This window comes from Serinus canaria, chromosome 14 (assembly GCF_022539315.1).
Source record: "Serinus canaria isolate serCan28SL12 chromosome 14, serCan2020, whole genome shotgun sequence".
Lineage (NCBI taxonomy): Eukaryota > Metazoa > Chordata > Aves > Passeriformes > Fringillidae > Serinus > Serinus canaria.
The window spans coordinates 2,629,525-2,649,155 of record NC_066328.1 but is presented as its reverse complement, the minus strand read 5'-3'; the positions used below and the strand labels follow the sequence as shown (position 1 = coordinate 2,649,155).

Genomic DNA, 19,631 nt, shown 5'->3' with positions numbered 1-19,631 from the left:
CGCCCCCGTGCGCATGCGCAACACCCATGGTACGTGTCCAACGGCCAGCCAATGGGGAGGCGCGTTACTGTGCGGTGCCCGGGTGAGGAAGTGCCGCCGGTGTCCGTTCCCGCCGCTCCTCCGTCCGGTTCCGCCGCCCGGGATGTGCTGAGGGCGCGTCCGCCGCCCCTCCGAGGTGAGCGGGGAAGGGTTCGGGAGGCGTCTCTGTGCTGGGGAAGGGGGCTGGCGTTGTCATGGCTATTTCTCCCGGGATGGCCCGGGCCCGGCGCAGTCGCCATAGCAACCCGGCCCCTCGCCGTTCGGTCGCGGCGGGTCCGGGGTCCTCGGGAGGTGCTCCCGTCCTTCCCGATAACGGAGAGTTGGGTGCCGTTGTCGTCGCCTGTGTCCGTCTCCATTTCCGCCTCCTTCGCGGCCGGGTTTCCCAGGGAAGGCCGGAGTGCCGCGTACGGCCGGGCCCGGTGCTCCCCGCGGCCAGAACGCCCTGCTCGGGCTTGCTCCGGTTTGTTTGTTGACGGCTGGGTGTGTTGGAGGGGGTGTGTGGAGGCCCCCAGCATTGCTGTGTCCAGCCGGGAGCTAAAACGTGTCGTGGACAATCCACTTGGTCACCGGCATCAGATTATTTTGGCATTCCCCTGCCCGCTGTGTAAATGTTTAATTGTGTTACCAATGTAACCGAGTTTGAGCTCGGCCTGCTCCGTGCCTGTTGGTTTATCCCGATTTTGTTGTGCTCCAGCAGCTCCCAGCCCATTCTGGGTGATCTTGCTGAGCTCCTGACCCTTGGCCCTTTCCTTCCCCGCTGGTGTTTAATTCACAGACACAGAGGCATTAAATATCTGCACCTACCTCAGACCAGACTCTTTCAGAGGATCTTGTTCTCTCTGTTTGTTCTGCTACTTCCCAGAGTCCTCCTCTGCTGCTGGGCCACAGATGTTCTCACCGTGAGCGTGGATGCTTTTCCCCCTTGCAGTGCTCAACTCAAATTTTGCATTCCTTCAATCTCCATTCCTTTTTTTATCTACCAGCCTACAGTTTTACTTGGCTTTTGGCATTGTGGGAGCTTTTTGCAGCTGCCAATAGTTTTAGATTTTACCATCCTGGAGATCTGTGCCCTGTCCCAAAGAATCCTCAGCTACTTTTGCATTTCTGTTCCTCTCCTCTTCCATCAAGTTGTTATGAACCTGCTGAATGGACTCTTTTTTCACTGTGGATTCATCCTAAATGATTTAAATCTAATTAATTCCTGTAACTAATTTCTTTTAATCTGCCACAGACTCTCCTTAGTCCAGGTTAGTATCCTCAGATATCTTTATGGAGAACACTTGTGGGAGCATTTTGGGAGCACTAGGGCTTGGTGTGGTTCCAGATTATCCAATTGTCTGTTGGAATAAAATCTAACAGGTGTCTCACAGGTGAGGTGTAAAAGAAAACAAACCGAAAAAAAACCAACCCAAAACCCCGCTGCTGGGTGTGTCCCAGTGAGTGATAATAAATGTGTGAGCTCATTTATAAGATAAACCTGATAAATCTGAACAGCCTCGCCCCCCTCATCAGCCCTGACAGGGACCAGGCTTTTAAAGCAGAAGGTTTTCTCAGGCAGGTGAAAAAGTAATTCTGTTACATGTTGTAAACTGCTCTAATCAGTGTTTCCACACCTGGTGGCAAAGGAAGAAGCATTTCTTAGTGCTGCTGTGACAATATGGTTTTGCTCTTTGAAGCTGCTGCTGTTTCTCTCAGCAGATTGTTTGATGTGATTAAAGCAAATTGACTTCATGTGTTTGACTGGTTGGGAAGTGGCTGTGCTGGGAATGCCTCTTAAAACCTGTGGCATTCTTAATTTTCACTTCTTTTCCTAAACCAGTGTCAGTCATCCTGACTCCTGCTATCCACACTGCAGTTGGGTGTGATGAAACATTGTGGGAGCTACCAGTGGAACTCAGAAAATGCTCTTTAGCCAAAGAACCTTTAACAGAGCATCTGCATTTATTTTTATTAACAGAGTCTGCTGCTTCTCTCGTGTCTGGTGTTATTTCTTTGCCAGTAAGGATGATCTTTATTTGCATGTGGGGATGGTGGAGGGTTTTTTGGGGGGTGTTCTGAGTACAGGGGTTGGGCCATTGTGGTCTGTGAGTCAGTGCTGGGCTCAGAGCCTGCCAGCTGATTTGAGCTGGTCCTGCCACCCCAAAGCCATTCTCTCATTTCCTGCCTCTGTTCCCCCTCTCTGCCCCCACCCCAGGCACTCCCAGTGTGATCCATGGGGTCAGAGGTGAAGCTGTGCCTGACTCAGGGTGCCAGCACTGCTGGAAATACCTGAGGAATGGCAGCTGCAAACTCAGGCACTTCCTGGCAGGGCTGGTTCAGAAATCCTGCAGCTCTGCCTTCCTGCTGCTCCCAGGCTGGGCAGGGATTCCCCTCTCTGACCTGTTCAGGTGCTTTTAGAGAGGGAATTGCTGTTCAGGGTGACAGCAGAAAAGATCTGCCTTAGATCTGCACCTTGCCTACAAACTGGGGGGCCAAGTGCGGTCCAAACCCACTCTCAGAGTGGGATCGCTCCTCCCTCCCTGGTTTGACCTGTCACAGCATGTCTGGTGGCCTCAGTGCACAGTGCTGCAGAAAGACTTTCTGAGCTTCATGTTTCACTCTGTCTTCCCACCCACTTTCCTCCCTGCAGAGAGGTAGGAGCAGGAGCTGCTCAGTTTTCCAACATCAGCTTTTAATAAAGTTTTTAATTTCTGCTTCTCAACTTATTGCTGTGGCTGTCAGAGCAGACAGCTGTGCCAGAATCCATTTTAAATGTTATTTGTTTAAAACAGCAGCTGTGGAGTTTTTGGGCTGAACCTGAGGGTCTCATGAGGAAAGGAAAGGAAAAAGGAAAGGAAAGGAAGCCATTTTGGCTCAAATTTTAAAGTCAGAATCTTGGAGAGGTGTTAACTTTGGGGCACTTCTGTGACAACTGAGGAAGGAATGTTCTTTTCAAGCTTTACCAAAATTTATTTTATTTGAAAGCCCCTTGTTTGCAGTGACCTCTGGGTAGTTGTGTTGGTGTCTCCTGTGAGGGTGGAGGTGGAGGGGCTGGGTTTTGTCGATGCTGCTCCATAATGAGGACAATGCGTAGGAAATGGAGGCAGCCTCAAATTCCCTTCCCCAGGGATTTGTAGGCTGGATCTCTGGCTGTTTTTTCAGTCACTACACACATTTTCTGTGTGGCTGTTTATTCTAATTCAGAAAGGGCAGCAGGCCTGCAGGTGTGGTGGAGTGTTTAGGGATTTTTTGTTTGTTTTTTGGAGGAAGAGGAAACTTGCTGTGTATTAAATCTCCCCTCCAGCCAGGAGCTTGGTGCCAGTGTGCCTCTTTTGTGACCCCTGGGTTTGAACTCCCCACAGTGCCACTGTCTCAAAGCAGATTTTCCCTTCCTCTTCTTAACAAGAAAAGATTTCACAGCAAAACCTTCTTAGAGATTCTTGTTTGCCATTCCCCAGAGGAATTGCTGTATCTGGGGCAGCAGGAAGCCAGGCCTTGTGCAGTGTGCTTTAGAGATGCTTCCTTTGGGGACTGACTCCTGTGAAATCCACAGCTCCAGTAATGTTTCCAGAGCTGTAAGGTGAAAGAACAGCCCAGAAAGTGACCCACATCCAAAACATTAATGATTTCTGGTGCTGGAAGTCTGACAAGTCCAGCTCTGAGTGTGCAGAAGATCAGGAGTATAAAAGGATTTTCACTAACAGTAAGTGTTCTTTATTTCTAATAAATAACCACTGCTTGCTGCACAGGTAGAAGTACATTTTGTCTTCTCACCTTTTAATATCCTTTTGGGGACTGTTTCAAATCCTGATCCTTCATGGTAGGAGGCCAAAGTGTTAATGACAGTGATTCTGGGTGTTTGGCTTGGAGGCTTTCAGTGCTGTGCTGTGCACACCTCGATGAGGGCAGAGTGGAAAATTGTGTGGAGCTCTAGACAAGGCACAAATCTGTCCTTGGAATGGTGTTTTCAGCATTTCAGAGCTGAGGAAAAATAGTCTGAGCCATCTGGGGTGAGTCCTTAGGAGGAGGGCTGATTGCCAGGACGGTATTCCCAGGCTCTGTGTGACAGTGGTGCCTTCCTGTCAGAGTTCAACGTGCTCTGCCCAAGCTCTTGTAGCTGTTCCACATGAGGAGGGTGTAAAATCCAACTGACTTGTTTGGTGTATTTGGTGTTAGGTGGGAGTCTGAAATCACAGCAGAAGCTGAGCACAGTGATGGCAGTGTATGGATGAATCCAAATCCAGATGCCTGTTCCTGGTCTCTGTGTGCTCAGGAAGGAGTACACAGGTTGAAGCCTGCTTTGCTTCCTTCAAAATTTACTTTCTTAAAGTAAATTTGTAAAGTAAAATTATCCAGTAGTTACACTTTGGGCTCAGCTGTGTGTGTGTTCCTGCCACGTTGGTGTGGCTCTTTCAGAAGATGTGATTCTTTATTAGTTGGCTCAGGGCACCTGACAATTCACCAGTGCAACCCAAGGTTACCCTGCAGCCTCCCTGGGGCTGGGGTGAGTTCAGCTTTCCTTACAATGTGTAAGGAAAGGGCACCCCAAGCTCACTGGGTGCTGCCCTCCTCCACTGTGGGGTGCTAGTGAAGCACTCTGCCCTGGATGGATTTACTGGACAAGAAAGTCCAGGCACTGACAAACTCCTTTCTCCAGAGTGATGTCCGCAGGAGAATCCCATTAGTGCTTCAGATGTGCTTTGGGGGCAGATGGGATCCACATGGCAGGGCTGGATCAACCTGGTGTGTTCCTCATGTGTTCCTTCCTGGGGAGCTGGTGGGGAGGGCTGTTTTCTGCACAGAAAGAAGCTGCTACTGAAGGAATTTCAATGTTGAGGAGCTCCAAGTCTTGAGCTAGTGCACACCCCTGAATGACCTGGGGCCCACGAGGGGCTTTGAGGCTCAGTGCTTTTGATTCTGGTAGAAAAGGCAGAAAAAAAGGGATCAAAAGTGTTCTGGGCTGTTGTGAAGTCCCATAATCAGAGCCTGCTTCCACCCACAGTACTATGTTAGACCAAGGCACAGAATCAGTCATTTTGTCCCAGATTTCTCATTAAGAATCTCACTCACTCCAAGCTTCTGCTAGAGTAGGGAATGAAGTGCTGGCAGTGTAGGGCAGCACAGCTTGGGGTGTGCTGAGTGCTCAGGGATGGAGGTGAAACAATCAGTGTTCCGTGTGGGACCATGAGCTCCAGGCTCTGTGGGTTTGCTTAACAAAGTGGGAATGAGGGGAGCTCTGTCCTGTGGGGTTTGTGTGCTGCCTGTCCCAAATGAACCTGTGTGGCACTCCTAGAAGGAGCAGGAGCATTCAGTGGATGAGCAGAGTGTGACAAATGCCCTGTCAGGTGTGCCTGCATTGCACACTGGCAGAGCTGGGGGTGCTGGTGCAGGCAGCACATTTGATGCCCCAGCTTCCAGTTGTGCCTTTAGATCCAAAGGGATTGGTCTGATTCCAGGCAGCATGAAGAGATTTGCTCTTCACTGATGTTATGTGGGTCTGAGCAACCTGATCTAAGTTGGGTTAAACCCCAGAGGGTCTTTCCAACCCACATTTTTTATTCTGTGACTGTACTTGAAGTAGTACTGAGAAGCTGTCAAGCAAAATATTTAAATATCTTTAAAAATGTGGCTCCTGTTGCTTGGATAATGTTGCCCTAAGTCCTGGAAGTGCCTCTTTGAGACTCTTGGTAATGAATCCACGATGTTTTGAAATGCAGTTGCACTTTGATTATATTAAATGAAAGGAGCTCGGTGACAGAGGTGTCTATGTGGAACATTCCCTGCGAGACCAGTAACCTAAAAACACAGTAAGCTGAAAATGAAATGCAGCAGGGAAATCTGTACTGCTTTGTGGAATTAGACTGGTTCAGACTGAATGGTTTAATGTAAATCAGATCCCCAGTGCCAGACGGCACAAGGTAGAGAGACTTAGAGCTGTGAAAATTCCTGCTTGTGTTCTGGAAGATAACAGCAGGTTGTGGCTGGTTTGGGTACTGTGGTGCTCAGTCACAGCTAAAATCCTGCATTTTGGTAGCTCTCTGGCCTTTGTTTGATCCTATTTACTTACAAGTAAGAGAGAGGATGCCAAACGTGATTAATTTTTCTTTCCTGGAAGTGTTGTGTTACCAGGATCTGAGGATTGTCCAGATGGCGACTGGAGTTGCAAACAAGGATTTGGTGGTGACACTGCAGCATCACCTCTGCTATGAGGGAACCAGGACAGGGAAATCCATCTCTGTCCCTGTGTGCAGATCGCCCAGGGAGTGTCTGTAAAGTGAAACAGAGGCACTGTGACATGCCCTGCAGTGCTGGGCAGGTGACAGGACAGGCCAGCCCCCCTCCCTGTGCCCAGTGGGTTGTTTGGTGTCACTGCCCTTCCTCTGGCACAGCCCCTTCGTGGGGTGTCCTTGGGAGCCACTGCAGGAACTTAATCTTTTCCTTCTGTGGAAGGATAGCAGATAATCCTTAATAATCCAGCAAGAGTGTGCTCAAAGTGAATGCTTTGAATTTCTGAGGGTGAAAATTTTCATCCTGAGTCTTTAAGGATCTGCACTGTTTAATGTTGGAGCTGCTGGGACACGGGGCTGGCTGGGTGTGCCTTAGGGACAATGCTGCCTGAATTATGGCACCCATTTATAAACACCCACAGCCTGCCAGGGCTCCTCTTTATTCTTCCCTGCAGCTCTGCTGCTCTCTGTGGGGTGAATTGATCTCAATTAGCTTTTAAGTAAAGTAAAAGGTATTGATGGACTTCAATCCCGCTTTGTTTCTGCAAGTGAAGAAGATTCCTTTACCTTGGTTTTTGTGTGAACACTAAATTTAAAGTCAATACATCCCTAACTGGGAATTGGAGTTGTAAACAATCCTAGTTACTATTTGTTTGACTTTAGTCAAACCAAGATTACCTGGCTTTTATTCTGCTAGGAAATTCAGTGATATTTGTTGCTGGATGATAAAATTTTTATTTGGGAATTTCATGAGTTTATCTGCTTGGAAGCTGAAGTCAAAATAAAAATTAATGAAATCAGCATCTTGGTGCAATCCAACTCATTTTTGCAGGATGCCAAGGCAGAAACATTGTTAAAACATGTCTGACAGTGCTAAACAAGGGAAATATCAACTTGTAGAACCACTTGGCCAGGATTTTGTAGGTATGGAAGTGCTGAAGGGATTTTCAAACACATTTAAGCAGCTGTCTGCCAAAGCATCAGGCTTTATCCTTCATTTGAGCACCCTGCTGGATTAAGAGTGCTGGTTCTGTATGGCTGCCTGTCTCTCTAGAAGTGTGATCTTATGTACATTTTATTATGATTTCTTTTTGTTAATTCAGGAGCTCTAAGAGGGAATGAAAACCTCCTGCTCTTGAGAAAAGCTTCAGCTGAGGTGTCTAAGCTGTGAAGCATCTGGTCCATGTAAACCAAGTGTTCCTGCACCTGGCTTTAAACAAGAACTGCTCCTCCTCAACAGGCTCTGGAGGTGCTGGTGCTGGGAATGGCAGTGCCTGTGCTTGGCTCCATCTGCTGAGTGAGCAGGGACAGCCCCTGGAGGCCCAGCCATGGCTGGGGCCAGAGACTCTGCTGCCTTTTAGACAGAACTGTGAAATGCTCTTCTTTAGCTCATTGTAGATTATTGATGCCAAAGATTCATGACATAATTTTTAAATAGCAAGTTCAGGCCTCCCAATGTACTTTAATTTAAAATTATATGTCAAGTTGGCTTATTTAGTGATGCATTTACTATTTCTTTTCATTCAGCTTCCATTACTGCTAAATATTTGTCATAAAAATTTCCCAGGTTCCTCTGAGCTACCCAATACACTTGAGGCCAAAACATTTTGCTAGATTTGTTTCAATAGAGCAAGGCAGAAAACTAGTCAAAATGCTTAAAACTTCTATGCTTTCCTGTATTTTTGAAATGAATTTGTTATGCATTAATATCTGCAGGTTTTAGGTAAGAAAGGAAATTAAATGCTCAGTTTCTAGTTCTACTTGCTCCTGACTGCAATATTTTGTAAGAGTGTGTCCTCAGACCTTTTCCAAATGTTTATTTGCAGTATCCCTTTGTAAGCATGAAATGTTAAATAAAATATGAAATGTTGGCTCATTTTCTAATCCTCCTGAACAAGAGCTTCCTGTTTGGAGAGAAGGGTGAGGTCACTGTGCCCCCAGGAGGGGGACAGGGGGTGATGTTGGCCACGTGGCCTCCCAGACCGTGGCCATCATGTGAACCAAAGGCTGACACCTGAGAAAAAGATATTGAAAGAAATAACTTCACTTCGGCTTTCCAAAGTGGCCATGGACACTTTTGAATTAACCACATGCCCCTGTGGCTTCACAGTAGCCACCCTTTGGTCTCAAAGGTCAGAACTTGCATTGTCAGTGTTGCTGCCTCTAAACCCTTAAAGGCCCTTTTAACTTCCAGGGTTTTGTTTTACACTGATACTGGTTTTGTTTTATTCTGTGCTTTCAAACGTGTATTTTGTCCTCTGAAGTTGACTCTGAAGGTGATACTTGGGTCTCTGTGTTAGCTGAGACTTGAGTTCAGGACTGTGGCTGTGCTGAGGACAGCATTGCCAGAGGCTGTGCCCAGGGCCAGGACCTGCTCTTGGGGCTTTTTCCAGGTATCCCAGCAGACCCAGAGGCTGGCACCTGGGTATGAAGGGAATTGATTTGCCTGGAATTTCTTCTCCCTTGCTCATGGCAGCCACTTCCCACAGCTCCTGCAGCAGCAGCGACACCTGGCCAGGAGGAAGGGGCACAGCTCTGCTCTCCTGAACCCCAGGGCAGGACACGGTGCCAGATGGATGTCCCAAATGTCCTTTAAATGTGCTGGAGCATCTGGATTGAGTCCCTGCAAACACAACCAGCCGTGGGTGTGTGAATTTGAGGGGAGGGGGATTATCCTGTTCAACAAAACAGTCATGGATTACTTGATGGAGGCTGGCTTCAGCTCCAGGATAATGTGTAATGCTTGCCCAGCTCTTTGAGAACATGGTGTTAAATACACATGGACTAATCCTCACAGGAATGTGTCCTGTGCTGCCCTGCCTTTTCTACTCACGAGCAAAACTGTGGCTCTGGCATGGTGGTTTAATTTCTGTCTGATTTATTAATGCTGAGAAGGGGTGTTCCCTTACAGGAGCATTGAAACTTTGCAAGGAAAACGATCCTGTGGTGTGTCACAGCTCTGAAATGGCTCAGCAAAGGGCTCAGCAGGGCTGGGGGGGGGTGACACTGGGGTCCACAGCATCCAGAACCAGTGATGTGGGTCAGAGGAGCCTCAGCCAGCAAATGTTTGTCCTTCTTTCTTCAGGGTCCCATGGGGTGAAGCTGAGGCTTTTAAAAGGTCACCAGAGGCTGGGGGTGGAGAGTGTGTGCACCACTGTGACAGGATACAGATTCAAAGTCTGGCCTCTGAGGGCTTGAGCCAATTCTGGGAGTGTAAAAGAAGTTGAAAAGGCAGCAAGGAGTGCAGGTTTTGTAGGGGCTTGAGTTGTTTTGAAACTGGCCCCTGTGCTGACTGTGAATGCTGTGGGCTGCTCCGCAAATGGGCAGCCACAGTCCTAGAGCAGGCTGGAAAATAGCTGTGATGCTTTTTAAGGAATTCTTCGGAGAGGAATAAGTGATCCATTTCCATAGGGAGTGACTGTAACTGCCAGAGTAGAATCATAGAATATGCTGAAGGGAAGGGACCCATCAGGGTCACTGAGTCCAGCTCCTGGCCCTGCACAGGCCACCCAGGGAATCTCACCATGTGCTTGAGAGCTTGTCCAAGTAAGTTTAGTAACTTTATAATTAATTGCTTTATTGTAAGTTTGGCAATCTAAAAGTGCCAAACTGGCAGTTGTAATTTTGCCAGTTACAATATTTGTGTTGAAGCTGCTCAGATGGCAAATACAGTCCAAAGGGGAGTGTGTTTAAATCTGTTCCTCCTTGAGCTCTGAGCTTGAAATCAAGAACACTGGAGAGCTGAGCATCCCTTTTCACAGGAGGGCATAGACAAACATTGCTCTGTGCAGCTTTCCCGTTATAACTTGGCACTTTGAAACCAAGACTTGAGACTCTTAAAATTGGGAAAACAAAGTAAAAATTTTAAGTGATTTGTTTTTGTTAAGGGCGGTGGCTTTGAGTTTTTAAAATTTGCATCCTGGTCTCAGGGAGGGTCAGAGTGAGAGAGATGAAGGAAACGGCTCCTCCTGTCTACTCACCTTGTCTGTCTCATGTGGGGCTTTGCCATGCCTACAATGTGTTCCCCAGTCATCCATCAGTGCTACAAATGCTTTTACAACCACTTTAGCTATCACTTGCTTCTTTCCCTCTGGTGCTTGTTAAAAAAGGCTGAAGACATTGCAGCAAGTGTTCTGCTTGTGCTCAGCAGGGCTAAGGAGAAAAGGTGTCCTGGGATTTCTGTATCTGAGTGCTCTGTGCTGGGCTGGCAGGAGCTGTGGCACTCAGGAATGAGGGGAAGTGAAACTAGATCTCATTTCATAGGTTAAACAAAATGAACATTTTAAAGAGATGGAATCCTCTGCATATGTACTCACTGGACATGGCAGGCTTGTGCAAGAGGACTTTCCAAACGTTCCCCTAGCAGTGCTTCCTTTTTAAGCTGTTTGTTCGGGTTTGTTTTAACAAAGTGTTGGTGCTGCAGGGACATTTGAAGAGCTCCATGCAACATAAGGTACACTTGGCACACTGTTGGCTCTTTTAATGCTCTTTTTGGAAGGGCTGTGGCCACGTGCTCCTCGCACACAGAGTCACCAGACTGTGCTCCCAGGGATCAGGATGTGCCTGGATCTGGGGCTGGAGGGATGGGTCAGGCTCACTGGGAGCTGGGCTTGCCCCATGGCCAGCACAGCTTTGAGTTCCTTCTCTGGTCAATGTTGCCGAATTTTGCTTCATCTGCCCTGAAAACTCACTTTCCTGGGCAATTCCTGTCTCCATGAGGAGCCCCTGGTGGTGCTGTTGGATCAGAGCCTGTGTTCAGCTCTGCTCTGTGCTTCCTTCCCTGCAGGCGTGAATGACAGAGGAGGTGCCCCCGAGTGCACTGACGGATGTGAACCTGCGCCTGCTGTGCCACGATGACATAGACACGGTGAAGCAGCTCTGTGGAGACTGGTTCCCAATAGAGTATGTGCCTGCTCTGGGGGCTGCTGGGGGCCAGGGCACAGTGGGGTCAACCTGCACTGCTCCAGCTCTGTGCGGCCTCAGGGCTGTTGCCAGGACAGCAGCAGGGTGGGAATCTGTGCACTGTGGTGGGGGTGGTGTTAAAGGTCCTTTGCTGCCTGTCCTGCAGCGTACTGGAGTCATCAGAAACCTCCTGTGTGCACATTTGGGCAGGAAAATGGGTGGGTCAGCTTCTTGAGAAAGACTGAATGAGGTGGGGAAGGGCAATACCTGCAGGAAAAGGGACAGCATCCCTGTGCTTGTGAAAGAAGTTGTGTCCTGGAGCCTGGTGCTGGGGCAGCACCCTCAGAGCTGAACCTGAGGGGCTGCTCTGAATGCCCTGGGGGAACTGAGCAGTGCATCCCTTGGAGCACTGCTCCTCCCATACAGCTCATCTCAGCCTGCCCCAGAGCAGCTCCCCAGACCCACATTTGGTCAATGCCCATGGCTGCACAAGCACAGGAGCTTTTCTGGGGGACACTGACAGATTTCTGGTCTAAAGCATCCATACAGCCCTAGACTTCATGGATTTTTAACTTTAGCTTCATAGAGAATTCTAGCAGATTATAATTAAGATTGAATAAAATGTAACAAATCAGCAAAAGCATTCATAATATTTTGAGTTTGTAAATTTCTTTTAAAGGCAAGACATGCTGAACTCTCATTTGGAAATAAATGAACATACAGTAATTTAGTAGCTGCAGAAGGAGGAGGAGTATTGGAGGCTGGTGGTGTGATGATATTTTTTTTCCTATCAATATGCAGCATTTTTTTTACATGTATATCAAATTAATGAGATCCTTACACTCTTAGATGAGGGCAGATGGATCTTGCATTTAAAAATAACTTGCTAAAGATGGATGTGAAAGCTCTGGGCAAAGACTGTAAGATGAAAATGTGAGTCTCTTAGCAAGGCAGGAGGCCATTACATGATGAAAGAGCCCATGGCACTAAATGGGATGGAGCAGCTGTTTCCATTTGAGGAGCATCTGATGCCTGTTCCCATGGGCTTTGCATGCCCAGACATTGGTGTTTCTGGTTCCTCCCCAGGTACCCTGACTCATGGTACCGAGATATCACTTCCAACAAGAAGTTCTTTTCCCTCGCAGCCACCTACAGAGGCTCCATCGTGGGGATGATAGTGGCAGAGATCAAGAGCAGGACCAAGGTGCACAAAGAGGTATGTGACTACCCTGGGCTTCAGCAGGACAGAATCCACCCCCTGCTGTGGGGAAAGGAGATGGCATCTGTTTGGCATGGGGTTTTCCCTGCCCTATTCAGACACTTGTCTGAGTTAATGTTGGGAATGAAGCACATGCTGATTTCCAGCTAAGGGAGCAGGGGTGAGGGGCTGTGTGGTAACACAGAGGCTCTTCCTGCTGGGGCATGGTCCCCACAGGGAGCTGAGGGATCAGATCCTGCAGGCCAATCCCTGGCCATGGCTGGTGTAGAGACCACAAAACTCTTCTTTTCATAAGAGCTTCCTTAGCCGTACTGGGTGAGTCACTCTGGTGACTTCCTGCAGAAACTCCTCCCTTTACGCTGTCCCTGTCCCAAGCCCTGAGGGGAGGTAACCAGTCTGCAGAGAGCTTGGACTTCAGAGATAACAGAGCTGGGAGGCCAGGAGAGACAGTCCAGTGCAGCAGAGAGGGAAAGAGAAATGGTCAGTGAAGACAGCAGGGGAGAAGAGCACTAAAAAAAGCAGGGGCAGTGCAGGGAGTGCCTAACTCCTGGAAGGCTCTCAGTGATGTGGTTAAACAACAACCCAACATGCACAGAGTAGCACATGGGTCTCTTCACCTTAGCTGTCTGGCTTCATCTGAAAGCTCATCAACATCAGAGGCTGCATCTTCAGCAACTTCTTCAAAAGGTTCTTGTTCCAGACGAGCTGAAAGCCAAGGGCTTATTCAGGCACTGCTCTGGGCAGTTGGGCCTGTGGAATGTGCTCCTTGTCCTCCCCAGCTGACACAGCTCAGGTGCAGCTTGCAGGCCACAAGGACTTGCTGGGTTGATTAAACACTGCTGGGTGGCTCCAGAGCTGGCACTTGAATCCTTCTGGTAAAGAAAACAAGCATGATCTGTCCCTAAACCAAAGCATGGTTTGTGTTCTGCCTCTGAGAGGATGATATGAAAATAGGAATAACCCCATGCTTGTATATTTTAACTTCCATCCCAAAAGCTTCAGCTAAGACACTTCAGTTAAGAGAAGTTTCCTGCTTCAGCCTTGTTTTCAGGTGTTCCAGTGCAGGGTTCTTGCTTTCCCCTGTGCCTCCCCAGGTGCCCTATTAAAAAACCTGTCCTATCTCTATGCAGGATGGAGATATCCTAGCTTCCAATTTTCCTGTGGACACTCAAGTTGCTTACATCCTAAGTCTTGGAGTGGTGAAGGAGTTCAGAAAACATGGAATAGGTAAGATGCTGCTCAGTGCCAGATGTGGGTGAATTTGCCAGGTATGACTGAAGGAGCTCCAGTGCCTCCCTGCAGTATCCCTGAGGGAATGGGAAAGGCTTACCTGTGACTGGTACCAGCAGGTTGGACAGTGTGTGCTGTTCACAGGGGTCCCAGGATGAGGGAAGAGATGAGAATGTTGACTCCAGGTTCAGAAGGCTGATTTATTATTTTATGATATATATTATGTTAAAACTATACTGAAAGAACAGAAGAAAGGATTCCATCAGAAGGCTGGCTAAGAATAGAAAAGGAATGAATGACAAAGGTTTGTCTGTGACCCAGACAGTCTGGACAGCTGGACTGGGATTGGCCATTAATTGGAAACAACCAGATGAGACCAATCACAGATTCCCCCTGTTGCATTCCACAGCAGCAGATAAGAATTGTTTACAGTTTGTTCCTGAGGCCTCTCAGCTTCTCAGGAGAAAAAATCCTAAGGAAAGGATTTTTCAGAAAATTTCATGGCTACAGGACAGTGCAGGTGCACTGGGAGCTTTTTACTGGTGTGGGCACAACACAATGTGCAGATATTTCCACAGAGCACAGGCCTTTGTCAGTCTTCCCAGGGGCCAGCTGAGCACACCAAAAACTCACACTGGTGCTGTTGAGAGTGTCTGAAAGTGCAAGAACTTCACCCAGAAGAATGGTTTGAAATTATTTTCTTTCTGGGTCTCAGCAGTCTGATCCCTGAGGCAGAAAACAGAGCTGCTTTTAATCTTTCATCTTCAGCAGATAGAACAAACTGTGAGAAAACCACAAAGGGAACTGGAAAATAATGTAACTTGTGCCTGATTAGATCTCAAATGCACAAGTCAGCTCTGAATGTCTGCTTCCACATGCAGCATTCCTGCAGCCATTTGAAATCCTGGAGTCAGAAAGGTTTTCTCTCTGTTTAGAGCAGTTGTGTTCTGTCACCAAGTGCTTGGTGGTACCATTGTGGTGCCATTTCAGGCAGGATGTGGATCTCTGATCTGCAGAAGGGAATGGGCCAGGTTTGGCAGTGGATATGGGTGTAACTCAGCACCTCCAAGTCCTCCCTTCTCCCCCATGCATGTTTGGAGAGGTATAAACTTAGAGGATACATAAAGAAAAGACCACAGAGTCCTTGGTGAGAGCAGTGTTTAAACCTTCCAATAAAATGCCACTGGAGAGAATTTTCCAGCACAAAGAAGGAAGTGGTAGCACAGAATGATCACAGAGGTTGGTAAAGAGGTCTTTCTGTAAAATTATGGTGATTTTCAGTCTCCTCCTAATTTTCAAATCCTATTTTTCCCCCAGTTTTATCTTGCTGGAATTTTCTCCTTTCACAGTCAGTATTTCCTGTATCCATTCCATCTGCACAGCATGTTGCTGTGCTCTCTCAAAAACTTTGAGCTTGCACCTGTAGCAACACAACCTAAAAAAAAGCTGCTGCTGCTTTTTCTGAGACCTTTCTCTTGAGTTTTCCTAATAGTGTTTGAAGCTGCAGCCTTTCATGCAGGAGGCTCTTCACTCCAGCCATGTTTCTGAGCACTAAAGCGCTGATTTGCTCTGATTTTTGTAAAGGGTTTGGTTTCTAGTTCTCTGCTGTTCTTAAACCACAGGACAGCTGGATTTCTGTGAGGTAGAAGATGGAATATCTCATAACAAAATTGAACTGTTCTGTTGTTGATGTCTCGGTGCTTTTTTGGTCTTGGCTGATGTAGATTCTCACTAAGTATCAAGAAAACATGAAGTCAATGCCATTGACTTCTGCTCTGAAGTCCTGTGGGTCCTCCAGGGAGTCCTGCAGGCCCTGGGGATTGTGAAACAGCAGCAGCCATCTCCCCTGTGTGTTAGTCAGCCTGGTGTTATCACACCTGCTGGAAGAAGCTCCCATGCAGGTTCTGCTGGGTCCTTCATGCCATATTGAGGTGGTGTGGGTGAACCACACCACTGTCTCTTGGGGCTGGAGTATCCTCTGTACCCTTCTCTGTTTTTTCCTGCTGGCTGCAGCAAATGCAGGTTGGATGAGACTGTCTCCACTCCTCCTTAGAAGGTGTCCTAAAATCCCAGCAGTTCTTAGGTTTTGATTCAAGTCCAGCAGACACAATACAATAACCTGCTTGTGAAGTCCTGTTTTGACACTCTGCTGTATCAAATGGCTTTAAAATAAATACATGTATGGGGTGGAACTGATACCATTGAAAATGAGTCACTGACCTTCCCCAAAGCCAGGAGTTCTCTGCTGGGGATGAGCACTATTCACAAAGTTCTGCCTCATCCTTGTGGTTATTGAGTCAGAGGTTTGTGTCTTTAAAATCCCAGGGTTTGAAGCCATGCTCATAGGTGAGACCATGTAAGAAAACCATTTAGAAGGTCCTGTGAGAACTGGGTGGGATTTGGGGTCTTCAGGTGTGTGCAGCAATCCCTGGTACAGGAGGGCTCATCTGGGCCCCACACACACTGTGATCCTGCTGCCTTCCTTTCAACAGGTTCCCTCTTGCTTGAGAGTCTGAAAGATCACATCTCCACCACTGCCCAGGACCACTGCAAAGCCATCTACCTGCATGTGCTCACCACCAACAACACAGCAATAAACTTCTATGAAAACAGAGACTTTAAACAGCACCACTACCTGCCCTACTACTATTCCATCCGAGGGGTCCTCAAAGATGGCTTCACCTACGTCCTGTACATCAACGGCGGGCACCCCCCCTGGACAATCTTATATCCTTTCCCTGGTTTGGGTTAACAGCAGAATGTGGGTAGATGTGGGAACTGAAACCTGCTCAGATGTGGGTTTAAGCTGAAGCTGGAAGGAAGGAGATGTTAGAGTTATTTGATGTAGGATGGTTGGAGCGAGTTGGATGCCAGTGAGAGAGAGTGCTGGTGTTAGGCCAAAGTTCTGGGTGTGCTTTGGCTTGTTGGGTGCAGGATTTAGCCATGAACAGAGCAGAGAAACCCTTGGTGTTGCTTCCTGTGACCTGGGATCCCCTGTGAGCCTGGGCTGGCCTTGGATCTCAGCAGGCTGCTCCCACAGTGACTTAGGGGATTTGCTTCAGGTCATTGGATAGTGGAAAAGAAACTTGATCCTTCCTGGGTGTAGCTGGTCAGTTCCAGCCTCCCTGGGCAGGGGGATGGATTACTCTCCTCACAGGATCTTCTGTGGAGTACAAAGGGAACTGCTTAGAGGAGGTATTTCCCACACCAGCTGGAGCTGCCATTACCAAACTGCCATCCTTTACAGGGCAGAGCAGAGCTGCTTTTGACAGAAAGGTGAAGGCAGTGATTGCAAGGAGCAGACCTGACTGAGCTGAGCAGCTTCCGCTGTGTCAGGGTCCCTGCAGGCAGGGCAGCTCCAGGAGTGATTGATGTTCTTTGTTCAGTTACTGTGTTAGTGTTGCTGTCCTTAACTGGTGGCCACTGACTACCTACAGCACATTGGCTCCACACTAGCCAGCCTGAGCCCGTGCTCCATCCCCCAGAGGATATACAGACAAGCCCAGAGCCTCCTCTGCAGCCTCCTGCCCTGGTCTGGCATTTCTGCCAAGAGCAGCATCGAGTACAGCCGGACAATGTGACAGACTGGGGGCGCACAGGAAGCGCAGGTGGGTGCTGGGGACAGCTCCCTTCCCTGCCACGGCCACTGTGCTGTGACAGATCCTGGAGTGAGCTCATCTGCTGCTGTGGAAGGGTCTGGGCATGGCTGTGCTCCAGCTCCAGCCAGCAGTTGAACTCCTGCAGGTTTCATTTGAAGTAAAATTCTGGCCTTGTTTACTGGAGCCCAAACCCAACAGCAGGTGGAACCTGCTGTCCCTTTCCTTTTCCCAGCTGCTGGAGCAGCGTGCAGGACCCACAGTGCCTGAGCCCTCAAAGTTCCAGCACAGTGACTGGAAGCCCCAGTGCTGCCAGTGCCATTGCACGTGTCCAGGACAGTGGCTCCCCAGCTCACCTTCCCTGTTTCCCTAAAACATCTGCCCTCTTTTCTTTCCATAGGATTGTTTCTCCTTCCACCTGACACCCGGCTCTGCACTGGTTCCAGTGATGACAGCTCTTGGCCGGTGACCCAGCCCCCGGATGGGACTCGCTGTTCCACAGGGCCTGACCTTTGGTAGAACTTCTCCCTGGAGCTGCAGCCCCGGCTCCCCACGTGGGCGGGGCGGGCCTGGCCGTGCGGCAGCCGCGGGCCCTGGGCGTCACCTCTCGGTGTGCATGCTGCGCTGTCCCCGCCGCTTCCCTCGGTCTGCTCCTCCCCATACCCGCCATGGCGGGGGGTTCAGCTGCTGCTCCCGCTCCATCCACAGTTGCTGAGAGCAGCTGAGGGAGGTTCATGGATCTGCACTGAGGAACCACTTAAATGGACTGGGAGAGCCCCGGCTGCCAGGGCAGAGGCTGCCCTTGCTGCTGGGGAAGGGGGCAGCTGGGGCAGGGGAAAGGGAGGGACGGGAATCATGTTTAGGTCCTGCCACATCAGCTGCTGGTGCGTCCTGTGGTAACTTCCAGGGAGAGCAACTGCCTCGCATGAGAAACTGCCCAGCCCCACCAGCCCTCTGGAGTGATGTAAAAAGCAGCATATAATTCAGGATGCATAAAGTAGAAGGCAGGGAATGAAATTGCTATTTCATAGTGAAATATATATGTATTATACTGTATAGACCTTTCTGCCTTTGTCCAGGATGGAATGTAGCAGGGGAGGGGAGCTGGGAGTGTAGAGTCTGGTCTAGAGCCCTTCTTCCCTTCCTTGGCACCAGGCTGGACTTTGCAGGACCTTGAGGGATGGGATGTGTGCACAGCTCACAACAGCTTTCCCTTTCTGAGGAAGGAGCCCCAGCTGTTCAGTGTCCTGCCTTGGGCTGTGGTCTGGGCACCTCTGGGCTGTGCTGGGCAGTCTCTCAGTGGCTGCCCTGTCCTGTCCAGGAGCCTCTGGGCTGTGCTGAGTAGCTCATGTGCAGCCAGGCCAGGGCCCTGCTATATTCCCATGGCAAATCCCCCTTCCCTGGCCAAGGCTCTTCCTCTGCTCAGCACCATGTTCCTTATTCCAACCTCATTTTTTCACTGGGACTGGAGCAGAGGGATCCATGCCGGAACAGGGCCTGGATGGGCTGGCACTGGCAGCTGTGGCAGGGGCTGGGCAGGCCCTGGGGGTGACACACGGCTCAGGCTGGGCCTTAGAAGAGCCAACAAGCACCTTGCAGCCTGGATGGACACAGAAAGCCCTGTCAGTGCCCAGCCCCGGGGTGGGAGCTCACCAATAAAAGGATGCAGGAGATGAGCTGCTGTGACTGGTGCCAGGCTGGAGAGCAGGCAGCCTCAGGGGCTGGCACATTTGCTGTCTGGGAGCTGCACTAGGCTCGTCTGGAGATGCTGGTCCTTCTGGGGCTCAAAGACAAGGTAAAGGGGTGTTTATGAGGAGGCAAACAGGGCAGTGAAGGCAAGCCCAGCCTCCAAGGTGCCAGGGCTGCCCTCATAGTGGGCCTCTTCCATCCCATGTCATCTCTGGCTCCCCTCTAGTTCAGCAGTGCCAGTGGCACTGGGCAGGCAGCTCCTCCCCCAGCCCCAGTGCCTCCTCAGGGCCCCTGTGACCCTTCCAGCCTCAGTTGTGTTACCATTTTGGGGTATTTTTGCTTATCCACTTTTACTTAACTCATCTGTTAGTTGAGTTTCTTTAGCAGCCCAAGGCCGTTTTTTCTCAGCACTTGCTTTCTCTGGACCAGAATGAAGCTCTTCTCTCCTGATTGCCTGGGGCTGATGTGTGTCTGTGTCCCCAGTTTCTCCCCTGCCCCTTACACAACCCAACTCCACTACTCGAGCACATCCCAAGGGAGCTGTGACTGGTCTGTGTGTCCTACCACCCTGTCCTGAGATGTCAGCCCTGTCCCCCCCCTTAGGCCATTATTTATTGAAGCACCTCCCGCTAAACATCTTCAATTAAACCAAACCTCTTTTTTGAGTTGTCTGTCCCTGCAGAGACTCTTCCTGTGACCAGCTGCCTGTGCTCTGGGTGAGCACAGACCCTCCTCTGTGGGGCTGGGGGG

General features: G+C 49.3%; 1 protein-coding gene across 1 annotated transcript; it reads left to right on the top strand.

Annotated features, from left to right (window-relative positions):
- The first annotated feature begins 16 nt into the window (after positions 1–16).
- Positions 17–19,546, top strand: NAA60 (N-alpha-acetyltransferase 60, NatF catalytic subunit). Its single transcript, XM_009091970.4, has 7 exons — positions 17–175; positions 11,032–11,147; positions 12,234–12,363; positions 13,497–13,593; positions 16,089–16,323; positions 17,021–17,204; positions 17,593–19,546. The coding sequence occupies exons 2-6, from the start codon at positions 11,038–11,040 to the stop codon at positions 17,175–17,177; spliced, it is 729 nt and encodes a 242-aa protein (XP_009090218.1). The 5' UTR covers positions 17–175; positions 11,032–11,037; the 3' UTR covers positions 17,178–17,204; positions 17,593–19,546.
- The last annotated feature ends 85 nt before the right edge of the window (positions 19,547–19,631 follow it).

What these genes read in the sequence shown, in the direction of transcription:
- NAA60 (XM_009091970.4), top strand. Translation starts at nt 11,038, where the DNA reads ATGACAGAGGAGGTGCCCCCGAGTGCACTGACGGATGTGAACCTGCGC. An exon ending in GGAGACTGGTTCCCAATAGA is followed by an intron (nt 11,148 to 12,233) that starts GTATGTGCCTGC and finishes GTTCCTCCCCAG; the next exon opens with GTACCCTGACTCATGGTACC. An exon ending in GGACCAAGGTGCACAAAGAG is followed by an intron (nt 12,364 to 13,496) that starts GTATGTGACTAC and finishes ATCTCTATGCAG; the next exon opens with GATGGAGATATCCTAGCTTC.